The sequence below is a fragment of the Amblyomma americanum genome, chromosome 7 (genome assembly GCF_052857255.1).
Source record: "Amblyomma americanum isolate KBUSLIRL-KWMA chromosome 7, ASM5285725v1, whole genome shotgun sequence".
Classification (NCBI taxonomy): Eukaryota; Metazoa; Arthropoda; class Arachnida; order Ixodida; family Ixodidae; genus Amblyomma; species Amblyomma americanum.
Window position 1 is genome coordinate 31,891,893 of NC_135503.1, and position 20,757 is coordinate 31,912,649.

The following is a 20,757-nucleotide window of genomic DNA, read 5'->3' on the forward strand; positions in this document are numbered from 1 at the left end:
GACCCGTTCAGCGAGGGGGAATTCTCCGCGTCTGCGGGAAGTCTGAGGCATATATATGCATTAAGTCTTCGTGTTTGTTTAGATGAGGTTCACCCAGTATTTCTTCTTCTCTGGAGCCATTCATCACATAGCACGGATGTGGTGCAGTGGGACTTTCGCAAGAGCCGCTTTGCGCTCTTTTACCCAGCTGTCTCCACAGTGATACCCTTAAGAGTTGAGAAACCCTGGAAAGAGTGTCACGCCTGCAAGCAGATTCTTCAGGAAACACTGTCTACCTTCCAATATTCCTTAAGGGCCTTTTTTCGTTCCGAATCAATCAGCTTTGCCACTGATACGACCATTGCTAGCACTCGCATTGCAAGTTCAGTACAAAAAGGTCTTTGATGACGCAATGCTAATCGCACCTGCACGCTATAAGGCCAAGCTAACGACAGACAAGAATGACAAGCCAGGCTTGCTTCAAAGCCTGTGCGCGCAAAAAACAGCGAAAAGTCCTCTTGTTCGCAGGAGAGCTCGCGCACTTCGTTAACTCCCATATATGCGTTAAGTGTAGCTCTCTTCGGAAACTGTCGCTGACATAATCTCAGCCGCTCTTCAGACATTGTTCAACTCTAGCCTGAAGGACGCGAACAGCGCCTGTCAAGTCTAAAGGGCTATCGGGAGAAGGATCGCAGTCGCCTAACGAACCAAAAGGCGCCGTTAACCACCAATCATAATTAAGCAGTAGCGCTGCCTGCCAATCGCGTCCGCCGAGATTGCGTCAGCAGCGGAACCATCGCTGCAGCTTTCCAACCGATCGCTGAGCGATTACCACGCCTGCCCTAAGCAGGGTTCTATAAACTGCTCGCGCCGAAACTGCCGTCACCCTTCCTTTTCTTCCTTCTCTCATTCTTCCCTTCGCCCTGGGGCGTCTGCACTGACGTGGCCGTCGTTCAATCGGGCTTGACGACTTCCTTGCGTCAGGTGTCATCGATGCTACACTTCTTTTTCGTGGCACCGCGCCCTGTCTTCGAGAGTGGCGGTTCGCGGGCTCGCGAGTGTGTGCGTCTGTATGTTCCTGTAGCGGCCTTCGAAGCTGTGTGTGCCGCGCCGGTAGGGCCTCCCTCCATTGTTCACGCTGAGAGCGTGCCAACATCAACGCAACAGAGAAGTGCCGCCTCCCCTTCCTCTCCTCACCCTCACTCTTTCCCGGCCCAACTCGCTACAGACGTCGGTTTCAAGAAGCCGCCCCCTCCTAAACTGATCGCCGCAGCCTCCGGAGTAGAACAAGAGAAGAGGCAAAAGCGGCGGTGTTGTTACATCACCAGCCACTCGAGGCGTTGGCGGCGTCTAACCCTGGCGAGGCTGTGTCTGGAACGCGCTTAGCTCGCCGTAACGCAAAGGAACTTAGGAACTATTTCTGCTGCGCTTCTAAAAGAAAAAAAAAATCTCGTTTCAGAAGTGTGCTTGCTTGGGCTAATCGGTTCGTTGCTAGAAAAAAAAGAGACCGCTGACCTCACCTTTTTTTCGTCCTTTTTACTGCGCATTAAGCGGCTACACATTTTGTCCAGAACAGGCATTTGTCCAGAACAGGCATTTTGTCCAGTAAGCCAACACGTCATCTTTCCGCGCCTGACGCCAATGTGTAGCGAGAATGAGCGGTGGCACATATCACTTATTTTTTGTTTTGTCTGCTTTTACCATTCAAGCAAAAGTTTCGATCGCGCTAGTACTCCAATAAGAACATTCATATCAAAGTCAGACGGTCCTCAATTACATGTTGTTACGCATGTGTCGTGGTATCCTTTTCTGCGTCCGTGTCCTGTTCTGCGCTGTTCAGTGATGTTATTCCCCACTCAGCAGGTTTATAACTTGCAACGTAGCCAAAAGGCACAGGGTTGTTCAAAAGTTCCCGGGCCACAGAGTCTGCTTCCTATCCGTATAGTGGAGTATTAACGACATTAAGGATGTTCAAAACATATGTAGAATGAGGAGTACCCCCCGAGGACAATGGTAGCTTCACAGGCGCCCCTGTGAAGCTACCGGACCCCCTGGTAAAGCAAACCCTGTGGCCTGGGAACTTTTGAACAACCCTGCACGAGCGTCAGTAACTCCAGGTGCGGCCACGCTATTTTGCCAGCAAATCTCGTAATCTCATCTTAATGACTGTCTCATGTCCCCAGCTGCTTTCTTTGTTCCCTTGGAATCATTACCAAGAATTCGGGATTAGCGCTTCTAATTCTCTTGGCTTCCATCATGTGGCCCACGGTTTTCAACACTCAAAAATAGTGCGCTGACATCGCTGCTGGTTTTCTTTTCTCTTGATTCCATGTCCTCGCCATGTCCATTCCCCCTTTTATTTTCTGCTTAAGTATCACTGACTCGAGTTTGTTTTCTAATCCACCTGGTTCTCTTCCTGTCTCTTAGCTTCACTCGATCACTTTCGAAATAATTTACGTTTTAGAAACACCCTAATTCTGCCATGCTCACAATCTGTCCTGAGGTGCTGTATCAAGAAGAACTGGCGCCACGTTGAAAAGTCCGCTTCTCCCTTACCATGTTCTTTGTCAACTTGCATTGTAAACGACCCGCTGAAAGACGCACGTGAGCTATATAGTTTTGCCAGTTTTGTTAGCGACCCAGGTCGCTGCAGGGCGCACGCACGCTGACGTAAGGCGCCCACGTCACCAGCCAGAGCCTAGCCCTGGCTGTCTCGCGGCGCCACCAGCTCTCAGATTTCACCGATGCTGCGCCGGCGAGGCCCCTTTCTCCCGGGACCACCGACGTCTACAAATAGATTTTCGAACAATACCGGCACATGACCTATTCCTGGAGGCCCACGGCCCGCCTGGGCTTCGAGCCACTTCCCGAGTCAATCACGCCTTCCATTTGTATGCGCGCGCTAGCCCGCCTGCTCGGTTACTCCCGTACGGAACCTTGGCAACAATGCCTCGCTCTGCACTTGTTTCACTGCCGTCTCCTTTTTTTTCTCTCTGTTTGCTGCTTGTCCCACCTCGTCTGTCACCGGGGCCTTTTTCTTGTCGCCGCTTGTGCCAAATGTTTATGCAGTCGTTTGCAGCACGATTTTAGGGGCTGACGAAAAGGCGCGGCGCGCTGAATGCGTAGACTTGCGGCACAAACCTAGAAGCGAAGCGTCGTGAGTGCTAAAAGATCTGCTACTGGCACTGATATAGTGCGATCACTGACTGAGCGCAGCAAGCGTGTTACGGCGTTAGCTGTTCTTAGTTCGTTCCTCAAAAACGTGGCGTTGGCGGAGCCGTCCGCATAAATCTCCGGTCTGGGCCCGGAGTGCACCACCTTTGGAGCACCCTCCCGGTGGGTGCACCATCCGGCACCCACCGGTAAAAATGAGTCTCCTACATACGAGCCCAGTACCTACCAACCAGCACATCCCGAATACGAGGCGGATACACTAAAATATCAACACTAATATGCTTCCATTTCTTCGCGATCTCGAGCCAGCTAACGCTGGATCACTCACATTACAAACTCGTAACCGCCCGAGGATTGATTTTCCGACTGGGATTCAAATGCAGATGCGCGATGACGAATTCCAATGTTGTGTAATCAGAATGACGTGTAACCGTTTGCCTCATTGTATTTCATAACCCTCTTGTGCAGACACTTTCTCTGCAGTTTAACGAGTGAGAGGTCTCTGCTTCCTGGAATCATACTGCTGGCTCCGCTTCCGGAATATTATGGGCGCCACGAATTACCATGATCGGCCTATTTATGTCCGTTTCCGGACAAAGGCTTTCTCCCACTGATCCCCAATTAACCCTGTACTGCGCCAGCAGCGGACACACTGTTCCCAAAAACTTCCCAATTTTATCTACCCACCTGACTAGTCCTTTGCCGTCCCGTGCTACGCTTTCTTTTTCACGGAATCCACTCAGCTATCCGGATGGATCAATGTTTGACTGTTTTCCACATTACATGCCCCACCCGTGTATATTTCTTGTTGATTCCGCATAGGATATCGTCGACTCGTGTTTGTCCCTTAACCCACGATTCATCTTTTCTATTTCCTAACGTTACCCATGTGACTGCACTTCACATGGCGCGCTGCGATGTCATCATTTTAATTGGCTCCTATGAAGTGAAGTGATTCTAAAGTTATTCCCAAGTTAATATATATATATATATATATATATATATATATATATATATATATATATATATATATATATATATATATATATATATATATATATATATATATATATATATATATATGCTGATAAAGTGATTATACTGGCTGGTATCAGTAGCGGCTAAATATAAATATATGCGTCCATTTTCCTCTGCAGCATAGTTTCTCACAGCCCACAGTGCATGCAGAGTTGCGAAAGGACGCAAACCCCAAGAAATAAATTGCGAAAATGTTGCTGTAACCATAAAAATGTGCTAACCAGCATATATGACCAGGTTTCTGGAAACGATTGCAAATTGCAATAGCCTTTGATGTTAGTGAATGTGGCGGGTCACATAAAGCAGCTGACGTGCAGAGTTCCATCCCACTGCCCGTCCGAAGATACTGCTAGGCTCACCACCATAACGCTGCACGAAGCACACAGCACACTATTTGGCAGTCCCCCACCAATTCTACCAGCCAAGAAGGAATCCTTCACCGGTGTACCTCTTCAGTCGCCGCCTTCTTCAAAATGCCGACTCGTGTTGCGAGCAAATGCTGAAGTTAAACACAAAATAGCGAGACAAGGAAAAATAAACACGATAATGAAAGCGTGGTAGTGGTGTTATGCGGGGTTTAACGTCCCTAAGCGACTAATGGCTCTATTAAGGATGCCGTAGTGGAGGACTCTGGATTGATATAGACCCCCTGGGATTTTCTATCGTTCACTTACAGCACACACGCGTTTCCACACATCGCCTCCATCGAAATGCAAACGCCGCTGCCAGGCTTCGATCTGACCTTCGGATCAGTAGCCGAACGCCAAAGCCACCGAGCCACCGCGGCGGGTACGAGGATGAGAGCTTAGATTTGTGCGTTTTCATACAGCTCTCAGTGCAATAGTAATATGCTGAATGGGCCTACCTGCCGCCGTGGCTTAATGCCTCTGGCGTTCGGTTGATGACCAAAATTCCGACCGCGGCGGCCGAATTTCGTAGGAAGCGAAATGCTAAATTGGCTCTGTGCTGCGCTCTGTCAGTGCAGGGTAAAGAACCTCAGTTAGTCGAAATTGATTCGGCGCGCTCCACTACGACGTTCCTCATAACCGATGCGCAGCTTTGCGACGTTAAACGACGTGCATCGTACCGTACCGCACCGCAACGTACCGTACCCTACCGTACCCTACTGCACCGTACTGTACCGGGCAGTACCGTACCCTACCGCACCCCAGCGTACCCAACCCTACCGTACCGTACCGTACCGCTCCTTACAGTACCGTACCGTGAACCGCACCACACCGCGCCGTACAGTACCGCACCGAATATGCTTACGTTAGGTTAGTCTTCTACAAAAAATTCATCCGCATTGTCCAACAACAGAAAAACAGAAGCTGAAAGAGTTGAAACGGTGACACACTTGCGACCAGGAGAGAGGGTTCCGGCACGGTAACTAGCGCTAAAAAAGACATGGACACGGAAAGAAGCGACAGGTCCTGTCGCTTCATTCTGTGTCCGTGTCTTGTTAGCGCTAGTTACCATGTCACAATCCATAAACCAACTAGGCCAATGAAGAGCATTAGCAGTTGAGAGGGATGCGACCAGGAGAGTGAGGCGAGAACCGGCGGAAAATAAACCTCCCACGGCGTCAAAAAATCCCCCTCAGTTCCTGACACAAAGAGCACCCCTGTCCCACTGAGTTCATTTTCTTGGCTTCCTCACAGCTACTTTCCGCAAAACACCGCGGGGAGGCCAACGCCACGACTATTTTTTCTCGAGCTTCCCGCGGAGCGTCGCAAATATTTAGACGAGCAAGTTTTTCCGCGTTTTGCAACTATACGCAATCGAGGAACGTATAAACGGATGTGGCAGCGCTAGAGCCCGCTCGATGTATAGGCGCGCTGTAGTGGGGGGACAACATTAGAAAGGCGGCAGCGTAGACCTTGGCAGGGGCGCATCACCCCGGACAAAAGAGCGCGCACCTCCGCCGTGCCTCGGCGCGTTGGTCGGCTTCCAGAGCCAAGTCTCGCCCCTTAGCGCGCGCGCGGTTCACTGCCAAGATTTTTCGCTCGCGACACTTGTTTCGAGCTCGTATACCGGAGGCAGCCGGTTTGTGTATGGCTTCGAGTTGCTCGTATCCGAAAGTTGCTGGCGCATGGGTGACTTATCGAACCAGTTCGTTTACGGCTCGTTCGTGCGAGCACTGACTGTCAACCTTCGCCGGATTCGACTGAGGAGACGGACCGTTCAACACGAGCTAAGTACACCGCCCCCCCCCCCCCCGCCCCCCCTAAAAAAAAAGAAACATCGACTTGAATTGAGGGAGGATTTCATAGGGTTTATTTGTAGCAGCAAGGCAGTGCTCAGGTGTATGCTAATGAGTAATTACCAATTGAAATATACAGCACCTCCGGGGATTTCCCTAAACACATTGAAGTAATGTCGAGTTTCTTTCGTTCACTATTCGTTTGCTTTCGTTTACTATTAATGGGTTTTCTGACTATGTATAATTCCTGTCTTTCACTGAGATGCGAGAAATGGTATAAGTCACTGCAGGATTTATTTAACCTAGAAAGGCGAAATAAAAATAAAATATCAAACTATCACGTATATGAAAAGCAGAAGAAAATCTCGAAGGTTGTTCAGGTTTTAGTGGAGCTGGCACCCCGTGCAATTACAGTTATGCGAAAGGACTTGCTCTTGTTTAAAACAATGGGAAATATAGAGCTAACAGTGAAATAAAGTGCGCTTATGCTGTGGGCAGAAAGCTTTGTGACTAGCACGCCAGATTCGCCTCCTGAATGAAACAAAGCTTATATGTGAAATTATTGAAAACTTTCCTCGGGCTGTAAGACAATGCAGCAAGTTCGAAAAAAAAAAGGGGGGGGGGCGAGAGAATGTTTTGTTCAACCAATAAAGCAAATAAGATGTAGCTGGGTCTTCTGCCGGCACAGTTGCGCCGTATCTGGTCTGCTCTGGCTATGAACACGAAAACGTTCACGAACGGCGCTCGCTCGCAAAGTAATAGCGCAAGAAACCATTGGAGAGATTTAGCATACCGGAGACGTATTAGCTTACCGGACACCCACTGAGCATGCGCAGTGGCATGGCTACGGCCAAGCTAAGCCACTGCGCGTGCGCAGACAGCCCGGTAAGCCGGTATACGCCTACGCAAGTACGTCTCCGGTATGCTACCTCTTTCTCTCGATGTCGAAGGGCTAGGAGTCAAAAACGTACAGACTTAGTCAAAAGACTTCAGGCCACACGGTCTTATTTTGGGCTGTGCAGTGGAGCACTTATGGAGTCTGTACCAGTACCGACGTCCTGAGGGGCGAGGACGAGTATCCCTCTTACCCTTCAAGAGATTCTGAGCTTTCAGAGGTGCCATAAATTCCACTCTACACGACTCAAAAGCACACCTTATGGCCTAAAGACTTTTGACCGAGCCTGTAAATGTTCACACGTTTCTTTTTCTTAGTTATCCACACTTTTAAAAAAAATAAAGGAGTGTGGAATGGGGGGGGGGGGGGTGAAGCCTTCAGCAGACGTGAAAGGAAAGGCGACAGGCGTCAGGTCACCCTCTCGGTCTCCTCCTGACGTTCGCTGAACGCCGAAGTGACATCTATTTCCGAACGACCGGTGAGCTCCACACAGGGAAGGACATCGACAGCTCCAGGAAGTGTGTCACGGCCCACTGAGCCTCTGTTGCATCACCGGACCACCCGCGAACCGTCGCGGGCGGTGGGAAGTAGTACAAGACAGCATCCGCTGTGACACAAAAGCAGCCGCCGTGACTAGCCGCGACGGAGCCGATTACACAGCTCGCCTCCTAACGGGGCCAGTGAAAGCGAGACCAGACAGGGCCGGGTCCGCTCTGGCGCCCGACTGAACCGTCTCCGCCGAGTCCTATACTCGGATCCCGACCGAACCATTTCGGCCGGCCAGCTCACGAAGCCACGCGTATTTCACTCGCCACTCGTGTATACCGGCTCGCGGGGACCGCGACGGAATGAGCAGCGCTGGCCCGCGCGCGCCGCGGGGGGAATCTGCAGCGCGACGTCGCGACAGGCGCCGACGTGCGTCACAGCAGTCCTTCCTTTTCCCACCCCCCGCCGCCCAGAGGCTTCCGCAGCGAGCGCCCAGCGAGCCCGCCGCAGCGCCCGGCGCGGTTTATTTTCGTGCTAAGAGCCCCAAAACAAGAAGGCGGGGCAGTCTCTGCACGCTCGCGTTTCGGGAAACCATACAAGGGCGCAGCAGGACCCGTCGCCGCGGGCGCTGCTCTTGAGCTTCTTGTACCCCCCCCCCCCCCCCCCCCTTTGGTCTCTCTGGCTGGAGGCGACATGCACGAGCCAATCATCTCGCGTCAACGCGTCTTTGATAGAGTCGTCGTGTTTCGAGATTGCTCTCCGATGGTGTTTCTTCATGTCGGGGGATGAGGACAGAGATAAACATGAGGAAACCGCGAGGCTACCAGGACCTTTCCTCCTCACCCTATGTCAGCGAGGCGCATAATTTGTTCGAGCAACTTCGGAGGGGGGGGGGGGGGGGGTCCGTAGAGAGCTGGCTGACGTTGGACGCTTTCCACAGAAGCGAAAAATAAATTCTGCGTCAAATGTGTCAGAAGAGCACAGACGCACTGGTACGAAAATATGAGCATGCCGACTTGGGTTCTCGGCTCGTACGAACTTCATCTGTTATGGCTGCATTCCCGGCATGCAATGGATTAGCGCAACGCTAATTTGAAGAGAGTTCAGAATTAGAGCTGGTTGCATAGTTCTTAGGTAACGTGGCTTTGCACTTAGTCTGAGGCATATAGGCTAGACACACGTTTGCGTTCCGAGCCGACGCTTGCAGTCAACGCCATATTCACTGTGCAACGTCCGAAACACTTTGCCGGTTCTCAAACGCCCATTGTACCACAAAATTCAAATCACTGTCTGCTTGAGTGTCATTAACTAAGTACTTGTGTGTACGACCTGGACTTCAGGCAAAGCACACTAGGAGCCGTTATCCAACGGACGTGCTTCTTCTGTCCCCATCATGATGCGACCCTGCGTTGAAATCGCAAAGGCTGGTGCGCAAAGGCAGTACCTGAGGTTCGGAGGCAGATGACGGAGGTATTACTGGCATGGCAAGATCCCACATGAAAACACGCAAAGCTTGTGAAGCAAAAAAAAAAAAAATCTGGGGAAGGGGTGGAAGACGTTGCATAGACCGAACATAAATTAGCTCCCGAGGTATCGTGCCACCAGGAGTCTCGGTTTCCGCCGTCAGGCGCAGAAGCCAAGACTAGAAAACGGCCCGTCTTGTTCCCAGCGGCGCGGAACAGTGCGTCACCAGGCATATTTCTCGTGCAGTCTGGGCACTCGACGCAGGCAGGCTGGGGGTCCGCGGGGTGGTTGAACCTGCTTTCATCATATCTTGACAGCCGAGCATGGTTAGGGGAAGGAGCAACCGCGGTGCACGTACCGGTGCCTCCGGTCGTCCTGCACGCTGTTCTGCAGTCCGTGTGCAAAGAAGCACGCCGGGCTGGCCACGGTCCAGATCCACGCGCACGTCTCGCGAGTGCGCACGCAGTGCACCCCAGCTCACTGCCGAGGTGTGGTGGCAACCACGGGGGAGAGGAGGACGAGGGGCAAGAGACTGGCCGGGGCTGCTGGTGGTGGGGACCCGTGGGCGCCAAAAGCGGAGGCCGCGGGGGCGTCCAGAAATAGAGAGGGGCAGGAGTGGGCCGGCCCACCTCGGTCCGGCTCCGGTGTCTTCCGCCGCAAGGGCGCGCCAAGGGCGGTGTGCGTGCACGCCGTGAGGAATCCCTGATCGCGGGTCTTCCCTTGCCGCCGTGCGCAGGCCGTCACCGAGCAGATCCGCCAGAAGACCGTGGTCGACCGCCGCTTCCGCAGCGCCCCGCCGCCGCAAGGAAAGTTCCGGCCCGTCCAGCTCTTCGACATCCCCTTGCAGCAGAGCGCTGGAGGACAGCTCTCCGGTGCGTGGCCCACTTGCATGGATTACGAGCCCGGCTGCAGGGCCACGCGTCCCCGGGACGGTGCCGCCTCCTCGGGCGAGGGCTAACCCTAGCTTCCCATGAGGGACACCGGTGGTGGCCATGGCCTCCTTAGTGCCTTCTCAATGGAAGTATCTTAGTATATTACTTCGGATCAACATCGGAATTCCAAATTGCATGGCCACCCTTAACTATCATCAAGAACCCTCTTGAAAGACGACACTGCCTTTGAGATGGGCTGTCTGTCTTTGGAAGGCCCGCTCTTGAGGACATAGGGGCACATCGTCCCCCGGGCGCGTGGCGGCCCTGTTGGCCCATGCCGCAAGGTTATCTCCTTCCTGATGCGCGCTTGTAAACCGTGCGTGCGCAGCCGAGGTGATAATGCCGTCGGGACGAGTGGACAAGCCTGTGATCATCGACAACCAGAATGGCACGGTCAGCATCCAGTACGAGCCCCGGGAAGAAGGCCAGCATGAGCTGCACATCAAGTTCAACCACGAGCACGTGCAGGGTACGTGCAATGGGCGTGCATTGGGTGCATTCGTGCGGTGTCTGCTGTGTCGGCCGATGGGATTAACGCCGCGACGCTGCGGTGCGGCACGGGCCGCTTCGCAGGCAGCCCCTTCAGGTTCCACGTGGACACCATCCAGAGTGGCTACGTGACAGCCTACGGACCGGGCCTAACCCATGGCGTGGCCGGTGAGCCCAGCAACTTCACCATCAGCACCAAGGATGCTGGCAAAGGTGAGCACATGTCTCCATGTTTTACGAACAGCGAAACAGTGGGATCCGCCGGATAAAATCACACTAGACTCGCAGCTCTCAATGGCTGGCTGCTAGTTTGCTTTGAGTGTACAGTGGCATCTAACCGGAAAGCACCCTGTGGACTTCTGCACCGCCGCCTGGTCTTCCTAGACTCTCGGGAAGAGCTGAGCCGACGGTTGTCTATGAACTGCGGAGTTTATCGAAGTGTACGCAAGTTGGAATAAGGTCCTTCGCTCAAATTTTAGGACAAAACAGCCTGGAAAACGCGTAGAGACGGTCAGAACTGGTCCTGTCTATATCCATTTGTAGAGTGTCTTTGTTGTTTTTGCGCTGAAACAAGTCTTGTATTGAGCAGACCTCGAGTGAGTCCAGAGAGGTATGTTCACCTTGACAACAGTGGCTATTATTGGCGTCTAAGTGAACGGGGTGATCAAGCACACGTGGCGCTTCACTTTGGCGATGCACATCCGCGAAAATTTCAAAACTACGCAAAAAGCATAAAAATTTGCTGGAGGTCCTAACGGCGAACATTGGACAACTTAAATGTATAAGAGGCGCGCGTCAACGAGGTCATTATGTGCGTATGCATTGCCTGCTGAGCGTGAACGGTCGTTTTGGATTTTTCTCGAATATAGCCCCTCTTTTGAACGCAGACGAAAGGTAGGAGGGACTACGCTTTTGAATGTAGCCCCTCTTGCATTCAGTAGAAAGGGCAGCTGCTACCGCTGTAGTCATAGTTTTAAATGGTGAACCAGTGTGTAGCTGAGGTAGCTGTAGTTGCAGCACTCAGCGAAGAAAGCTGAGCTGTTATTTTTTTTTTCGGCTGTTAAGGTAGAGTTCTATGACACCAGTAGCATTACTACTTGCATCGAAATCATGCTCGTGCTAGTCATCAGCGAGCGGCTAAAGGGTAGGGTACAAGTGCAGCCACCGGTGCCGTCTGCTTGAAGACCTGCTTCTTGAGATTCCTGCAGAGAGTTTATGCACTAAGCATCGCGGTTAATTATCTCTCTGGGGTCGCTTCAAATGATAACCGATGTCCCGAACCATTGCATAAAGTACAGAAGACACAAGGTCAGCCCTTCATTTCTTATGATCATGGCAGCAGAGAACGACGCGGACACACACAAAATGCTTTGCCGTGTGCTGAAGTACTTTATGCGGACTTAGTACGTTTATCAACGCTTTATGGTTGAAGGCGTCCAGCCGGATTCTGCGACGTGTGTTCGTACTGCGACACGGAGAGACTAATATAAAGTTACAGAGTTTATTTGCGTAATGAATGAGGGCATTGAGAGTATTACGATCTATGAATGCAGAATGATTTTGTTCGTTTTGTCGCGTCTTGGTTAATAATGCGCAGGATAACGACTTTCAAGCTTTGCGGTTTGACACGCGCTTTTCATTTAACTTAATGGTTTTACGCAGGATGCATTTATGGAAGACAACGGTTAATTATGAAAACAAATTAAGCAAGTAAAAGCAATACTCTGTGCAAACGGCACACCGAAGATACTCGCGCGCTGCTGGTACAAATGGCTTCAGAAGCGAACTAAGAACAGCTCTGAAGTCAAAGTGCACTGATGCATAACGGTATAATTTAAACTTAGGGATCATAATGTTCCTGTCAGTGAGCCTTTCAGCAATTTTCTAGATCACATTACATTCATATTACACCCATTGGTGTAATATGAGTGGAATTCTTACATAATGTGTTGCTGAATCTGAGATGCGTCTGCCTCCAGAGCAATTACTTGGACGGTATACAAGGAATTACGGTTCAAGCTTTGTGCAATAACGTAATCTTTGTATCTAAGACCAAAAAGCACAATACATCTGCCCTTTATCAATTATTTATTACAGAAGCGGGTCACGTGAAGACAAAAACAGTGAACCACGCGCCGTCTAGGCTTACTTCACGAACCGTAAACCGCTGATAATTTCGTTGCCAATTCTCTGCACCCCTCAAGCAACAGCGATGGGCCGGTCGGTCGGCACAAAGTTCCAAATCGTACAAGCACACGTGGCTAATCCGTGTATTTTCGCAGTCACGGCCCCGAGCCTTCGTTCTTCTGGCGCAAAAACATAAGCACGCCTGACTGGCAAAGCTAACATCCAGCGGCGGTGGGATAGAAAAAGGAGCGGCCCAGCGCCGTGCGCTACTTGGCTCCCTTACAGTGCCGACACAAGAGGTGCAGCTAGCGGCACCAGCTTAGAAAAATTGTCTGGCAAAACAAGGGGGCACTGTTTCACTGCTGGACGAAAACAAAAACATAAGGGGGGGGGGGGGGGGGGTGTACCACGCATCGAGCACGGTGCTAGTCGCTGCGCGGGCAAATATTTCGGTCTCCCGGCCCTGCCGACGTCAGAGCGCGCGGACTTGGCTGCTTCGTTTTTAGCATCGCCTCTTCCCGGCTGCGCGGTTCTCGTTAGATATCAACAACCCTCTCTCAGACTTCGTCGACCGCCATCTGGAAACGAGAGGGGGCGCAGACGCGGAGCTTGCCTCCCTCGGCGCTTGGCGCGCGCGTGGTTCACGTGTGCCGCAAAGACTTGCTTGCCGCCGCTGGCTCGCAGAATAAAGTATTGGCACACAAGTGCGCATTAATCACTTCCATACTTTACTGCTGCGAAGTTCGAAGGCCAAATTTAAAGAACGTGCCGGGACTCAGAGGCTTGGCAAAGAACTTGTAGCAATATTTTACGACATCGCAGTATTGACCCCCTCCTGGGAACATTTGTCGAAAATATTGCGCACAAGGTAACGGTGAATCACTATTGAATTTTACTGAGATACCGTTGAGGTGAACAGCAGCGTTCTTCGAATCAGGACGCTTGTCAAAATAGTAAGGAACTGTTGAGAGCATTCATTGCCCTGAAAGTTACAGAAACCATCGTGCTACGAGCCATGAATGCTTTGTGAGAACATTAACGAGAATTACTGCGAAAACGAAAGGCGCAGGCATTGTATCACACCTCGTGATAATTTCTGCGTCCGCTTATATCTTATCGAAAATTTCGAAAGAACGTGACTTTTTCTGAAGAAATCCCCTAATGCAAAACAGAAGAGGACCACGGAAATGTGACAGGCCTTATCACCTAATGTAGCTATACGTCTGTCATTACCATGAATGTAGTTCTTGTTTTGTCTTATATCACAATTTTTCAAGCGTCTCCAAATATTCAATGAAGGCAGTCGATATAGTGACAGTAAAAATTTAGTGACAGTAAAAATTAAAGCGCTTGAACTCGTGATAATCACTTTGGTAGCGCTCAATGGCACTGAGGAAATTACAGAGACCTGGAAGAGAGGAATTATATGCTTGCTTTGGCCCTTCGCTACTAGCGAACACCATTCAGTCGTGCGCCATTACGCGATGCTTAGCCGCCTGCAACAACAGACTCAACAGATATGAGGAATTCCCACAGCCAAAACGCTAGCGGCTGTTATGCAAATAATTCATCTTTCCACCATTCACTGATTGATGTGCAACGCAAAAATATTCCGTCCTAGCGCCATGCGGCGCTGCTTCATTGTCGTAGACGAAATGTTTACATTATCGCCTTCACTCATCTTGCGTTGGTGGCAAAGTGAAAACATTTCACGAGAATATCATCAAAATATGTCGCCCAAGAGATGTCACCCACCTTGGTTTCTCAGTGGTTGTGGCGTTCGGCCGCTGAGCACGATTTCGCGGTTTCAGTTCCCGACCATAGTACCAGCTTTTGAACAGAGGTGACACGCGGACACTTCGACGTGTTGAGATGTCGATGCACCTGTGAGAACCTCATGTGATCGAAATGAATTCAGAACCTTCCGCCGCAGCCATGGCCCGAATTGCGAATTCAGAACACGTCACAGGGACATCGGCGATAGCTTGCCGTACAACAGGAACACTTCACTCAAATTTTAGTTCCGCTTATGCACCTATCTGCTTCTATCGACGCACAAATATTCTGTGCACCCGACAAAGATGTCTGCCAACCAATTTACGCAGAACTTCGCCGGCTCATAAGGTTTGCTGTGAGAGTGTGATGAAGCAAGTGCCAACTATATGGAACCCGTTTTCTGAGACTAGGGATTGTTGCACTAATTTCACGCGACTCATCGGAAACGACTAAATTACTACGTTTTGTATAGCTCTTGAAGCCCGCAGAGGTTAGGCTGAACTAAACTGCAGGAGCAGCCGAAATGGCCTGCTGCGGTGGCTCAGTGGTTAGGGCGCTCGGCTACTGAACCGGAGTACCCGGGTTCGAACCCGGCCGCGGCGGCCGCGTTTCGATGGAGAGAGAGAGATGGTTTATTGACGGGAAAGGCAGGGAGGTTGGCCTGAAAAATAAATATCTGGCCTGCTACTGTACACTTTCGAGTTTCGATGGAGGCGAAACGCAAAGGCGCCCGTGTGCTGTGCGATGTCAGTGCACGTTGAAGATCCCCAGGTGGTCGAACTTTTTCCGGAGCCCTCCACTACGACACCTTTCTTCCTTTCTTCTCCCAGTCCTTCATTTATCCCTTCCCTTGCGGCGCGGTTCAGGTGTCCGCCGAGATGAAAGACAGATACTGTGCCATTTCCTTTCCCCAACAACCAATTTTCATTTTCAGCCGTAATATGGCAGTCATTGTGACGTCAGTGTTAGGTGCAAAATAGCATGAAACGTGGCTGTGCGCGTCACTTGCATTCTGCTTAATTTCAGCTACATTCTCCAGGTACTCACGTATGTCACACGCAGTGGAACTCGGGCCTTGAGCTTTCATTCACCTTTAGCTTTCAACTGTTCAGTGGAAACAGACGCACGTGCAGTTATGGCTCCTATGCTCTGCTCATTGTGTGGTCGAAGCAACCAACGACATGATAATCCTCTAATTCTTCTTTAAGCAGGCAAAGAACGTAAAAAAAAAAAACCTTGTCGAATATCCGCAGGCGGTCTGAACGTGGCCGTCGAGGGTCCGTCAAAGGCGGAGATCAACGTCCACGACAACAAGGATGGCACGGTGGCCGTGTCCTACCTGCCGGCCGCGCCCGGAGAGTACAAGATCTCCATCAAATTCGCCGACAAACCCATCAAGGGAAGCCCCTTCACCGCCAAGATCACAGGCAAGTAAACGGCACCCTTCGAAAGGGAGGATTGTTGGGCCAGTTGGTTCATGATTGAAGACTGAAAACGGCGCGAAAAACGGGACAATATAGAGAGAAGCAACTATCTATAGCTCTGCAGGCAGTCCTATAAAGCAAAGACTGAGTTAACTCTGCTAATGTTCATACCTATATGAACCATACACAGAGCCTTCTAAGCTGCCTTGCATTGCTGGAAATGCCCGACACTTGAGGCAGTGTTTGCACGATCTTAATTGCATCATACGTGTAATAAGGCATTAGCATCACTTAGGTCAAACTGGCTTGCACGCTATGATTTTTCCCTCTTGCAACGATTGTTTCGCGAATAAAAAAATCTAAACTTGCGCCGTAGTGGTGTAAATTACGATCTTCCTTAATGCGACGTATGCGTAATTACGACGAGTGTGCGAAAATGTTGCCGTAGGTTGCGCGAATATCTTAGCAAGAAATAGTAACAAATTACGTTGTCCTGGCCGATGAGTTTTGAAGTTTATTTTCTTTCCGCAACAGAAAGAGGTAGCCGGGACAAAAAGCCAATTGGCCTGATAAGGTCCGGACACCCATAGCAGGGTTTTCCAAAAAAATCCCAAGCCTCCATTTTTATTTAGTGTGAATAACGCGTTACACACTAACAAAAACAACTGGAACGGGGCGCGCTTGTCCCGTGTCCCCCGTTCCAGTTGTCGTTTTTGTTAGTTTGTAGCGCGTTATTCACACCAAAGTACAACCAACTAGCCCACATTGCTGTCTTGCCTCCATTTTTAAAGTAACTCCTGGCGACCTGTGGCTATCTTTACGGTGACTTTAATGACGCTACTCCTATACTGGGACCCACTAAGTCTCTTACTCCCGCATACTCCGCTTGGCAGCTGCGTTTCCTGTACGGTCCAGGAGTTCGTTAACTCAAGGTCCAGAACAGGGCTCTGATCTAAACTATCGGCCATGTTCACGATGTTTATTGCGCATGGGTTTTTTTTTTATTCCATCGCAATGACAAGTGCACACATTTCCTTCGCAGGCGAAGGCCGCAAGCGCAACCAGATCTCGGTGGGCCACTCCAGCGAGGTGTCTCTCAAGGTGCAGGAGAAGGACGTGAAGAACCTGAGCGCCAGTATCGTGGCGCCCTCTGGCCTGGAGGAGCCATGCTTCCTCAAGAAGCTTCCCAACGGCCATCTGGGCATCTCGTTCACACCGCGCGAGGTGGGCGAGCACCTGATCAACGTCAAGCGCACCGGGTCGCACATCACGGGCAGCCCCTTCAAGATCAACGTACTGGAGCGCGAGATTGGCGACGCCTCCAAGGTCAAGGTGCAGGGCAAGGCGCTCACTGAGGGCGCCACCCAGACCCGCAACGAGTTCACCATCGACACCCGCGAGGCCGGTCAGTGTCTACTGCACCTTCAACACTTCATGTACTTTCTAAACACGGAAACACGCCTATATGGAAGCACTGCTTTCTGTTTAGATTGTAGGGCATCGTAGGACACATACGTTCGACAGTATACGGCATGTCCCGGCATGTGGTACTGCGTATCGGCTACAAAAAATTAATATAGATGAAACCTAAAACAGAGAACAGTACATAATTGCAAAAATGTTAGTAAAAGATGTAATTACCACTAGTGACAGAGAGGAATTGCAGTAATAAATTCTTGAGAAACAATCAGCTTGATGTGCGCCCGCAATCCAAGAGGCGCGGTGGCGACTACCTACAAAGCAAAACTGTGCGACCCCCCCCCCCGAAAAAAAGGAAATATAGAAAACATAAGGTAGCTGGCCGACTTGGCGGAAAACGGCGTTTTCAGCCGCTCAAAAAGTATGGAGCAGGTGTGGCCCGTTGTAAGGAGTAAGCATGCGAGTGAGGTGAGCCAGTGTAGATTCTTGCGAAGCATGGTGCCATTCAACAAGCCCGTGGCTTTAACCGCGCATGGCTTTCAAACTTTCTACTTCGGTGTTCCCTTCACGATGCACAGGCACTAAAAATTAAGCGTTCGCTCAACAGAAAAGCTGTCGATAAATTTATTGGAACCATGGATGCCTAATTGGTTAATCAGATACTTGGGAATATTGGAAAATAGTCGGTTCGTATTTCCATTTCACTCAGCACCATGGCAATTCTGTTGGCATTCGATTTGTTTTCAAGTATTACACGCTAATCGCGCGCCCGTATACAATTGCGTGACCACCGGTGCGTCTCGATGCATGCACGTCGCAGGCTACGGCGGTCTCAGCTTGTCAGTGGAGGGCCCCAGCAAGGCTGACATTCAGTGCAAGGACAACGAGGACGGCACACTCAAAGTGAGCTACCTGCCCACCGAGCCCGGCTACTACATCATCAACCTCAAGTTCGCCGACCACCACGTCACCGGATCGCCCTTCACCGTCAAGGTGACCGGCAAGGGATCCAACATCCAGCGAGAGAACATCAAGAAGCAGCGAGAGGCCGCGCCCATGGCCGAAGTGGGCTCCAAGTGCACCTTCACCTACAAGATGCCCGGTGAGGCTTTGCTGCTGTTCGCATACATCGCTTGCCTTCGCGTAGCCTCGCTGTGTGCTAAGGCATCTCGAACCGCACGTCTGAGAAAATCTAATCCAGAAGTTAACACATGCAAACGTTAATCCCCTGGCATTTTGAGCGTTACATGTGACGGCACGGACCCGCGACAGTCCAACTGTCACAAACACTTCCTCCCGTTGTGATATCAACGACACAGAAGTCTCACAAAGGCAAATGCTAAAGATCTCTACTTTGGACTTCCTTCCGGCTGTTCAGGTCTTCGGCCAGAAAGGCCAAAGGCTGAAAGAGCCGGAAAGGAGTGAGACCTGAACAAACGAAAGAAGTCCAGAAGGCCGGAAAGGCCTGTCGTACAGCATAGGAAGCCATGCCACTTCTCACGCTGAAAATGAGGTGTGGGGAATGATTACCTGTGGCTTTCGTAAAAGAATGCTTTCGAGAGTGGCTGTCTGAGGCCATTGTGACCAGATGGTCTTTTAAATAGTTATTTGTCGGAGAAGTGAGCACGACAATATTGGGCACTCAACCTTGACACTATACTGCGACGTAACGTATCCCTTTACTCTCCAGAGAAAACCCCCTTTCCAGGAACCCAGATCATATCTGAGCCCTCGCCGAAAAAGCTGTCTTGCTATGCCAATGCTCCGGAAGTGAATCTAAAGGTCACCCTCTCACTCTCTCTTCGTGTCCGCAGGCACGAGCGCGTTCGACATGGCGGCACGCGTGACGTCGCCATCGGGTTCGTCGGAGGACGCCGAGATCGCCGACCTGGAAGACTGCTCGTACGCTGTGCACTTCGTGCCCAAGGAGGCCGGCGTGCACACGGTCAGTGTGCGAAACAAGGACATCCACATCCCCGGCTCACCCTTCCAGTTCACCGTGGGTCCGTTCCGCGACCACGGAGCTCACAGGGTCCACGCCGGAGGACCGGGTCTCGAGAGGGGCATCGCCGGAGAATCATGTGAGTGAGCCAGAAATGAGTACAGAGCTATGAGGGCTAGTCTTTTTGTGTATTAGCTGCGTCGGCGCTTCCCTTTTTAATGCCCTCATTCCTTTCCCCAGTGCAGGGTAGCCAACCGGAAGCCTTTCTGGTTAACATCCCTGCCTTTCCCCCCTCTCTACCTATCTGCGTCGGCGCAACCCCATTAGTCCCACGGAGAGCAACCATCATTCCCTTAGACTAACTGTACAGGGACATGAACCGCAATAAGTCGCTTCATGGACTCTCCATGGGGAGTTACCAGTCTCGCCATGGGGAGTTACCAGTCTCGCCACGGGGAGTTACCAGTCTCCCCACGGAAGGCTCGCGGTGGGGTATCGGCCATGTGCGCCACCGCTGTTCCTGAGGCCAGCGCTGACTGGTGCACGAGGCGCGAAGGATGTACCACCGAATACAATATGCCACCTTGGTGGCAGGAGCGTTTTCCATGCATCATATCGCGTTCAGTATGCTGGCTTCAGGAACCGATCACTCAGAAGCCCAGCTTAAAATTTAATATAACGACAGGGATTAACGCGCTTATACCAACCCTGTTCGAAAATATCAGCGGCCGCAGCAGTGAACAATTAGACAATTGGATATATGACAACATGCAGAAAGCAAAGTACCTAACCATAGGTGCCTTGAGGAGTCATTTACAGTTAATCCACGGTATATGCACGGCAAGTGAAAAAGAGCACCAATCAAGTCAAATGGGTAGGTATCAACCAGTAAACATACTTGCCAAGGGTAGTCTTGAATCCACGTGTGTGATGTGTAAAGCCAAAGCACGAATTAAACTTTGTCTCGTTACAATTTTGCGTAAAACATGTAATGACTATGTTCTTGATTTTGGGGCCGAAAATAAAATTATTTGCCTCCACAACCGTCCTGGATGCTGTGAACTCATCACACTCGGTGAGAGCGCCACGAAAATTGCGTTGAGTGGCCAGGGGGACGAAAGTCGTCAGTTCCAAAATCATTGTGCGCGCGCAGGCGAGTTCAACGTCTGGACGCGCGAAGCCGGTGCTGGCAGCCTCTCCATTTCGGTCGAGGGACCGTCCAAGGCCAAGATCGACTTCAAGGACCGCAAGGACGGCTCCTGCTACATCTCCTACGTGGTCAAGGACCCCGGTATGCCCCTTTCGCTGTCTCGACTGTGCCTGGGTACTTGGGTGCCTTAGGTACTTCCGCGGAGAGTATGTTAATTGTCCGTTACACGGCGTACAAATTGCTTCTTAGCGAATTAGCT

General features: G+C 51.0%; 1 protein-coding gene across 2 annotated transcripts in view; it reads left to right on the top strand.

Moving 5' to 3' along the window:
• cher (filamin A protein cher) overlaps positions 1–20,757 on the top strand; it is a 103,357-nt gene that overhangs the window by 72,305 nt on the left and 10,295 nt on the right. For both annotated transcript variants that reach the window (XM_077631673.1, XM_077631674.1), the window contains exons 21-28: positions 9,976–10,111; positions 10,500–10,640; positions 10,745–10,873; positions 15,817–15,990; positions 17,030–17,392; positions 18,227–18,508; positions 19,221–19,487; positions 20,502–20,639. In XM_077631673.1, the coding sequence (XP_077487799.1) occupies positions 9,976–10,111; positions 10,500–10,640; positions 10,745–10,873; positions 15,817–15,990; positions 17,030–17,392; positions 18,227–18,508; positions 19,221–19,487; positions 20,502–20,639 (1,630 nt within the window). The remainder of the gene's footprint in view (positions 1–9,975; positions 10,112–10,499; positions 10,641–10,744; positions 10,874–15,816; positions 15,991–17,029; positions 17,393–18,226; positions 18,509–19,220; positions 19,488–20,501; positions 20,640–20,757) is intronic.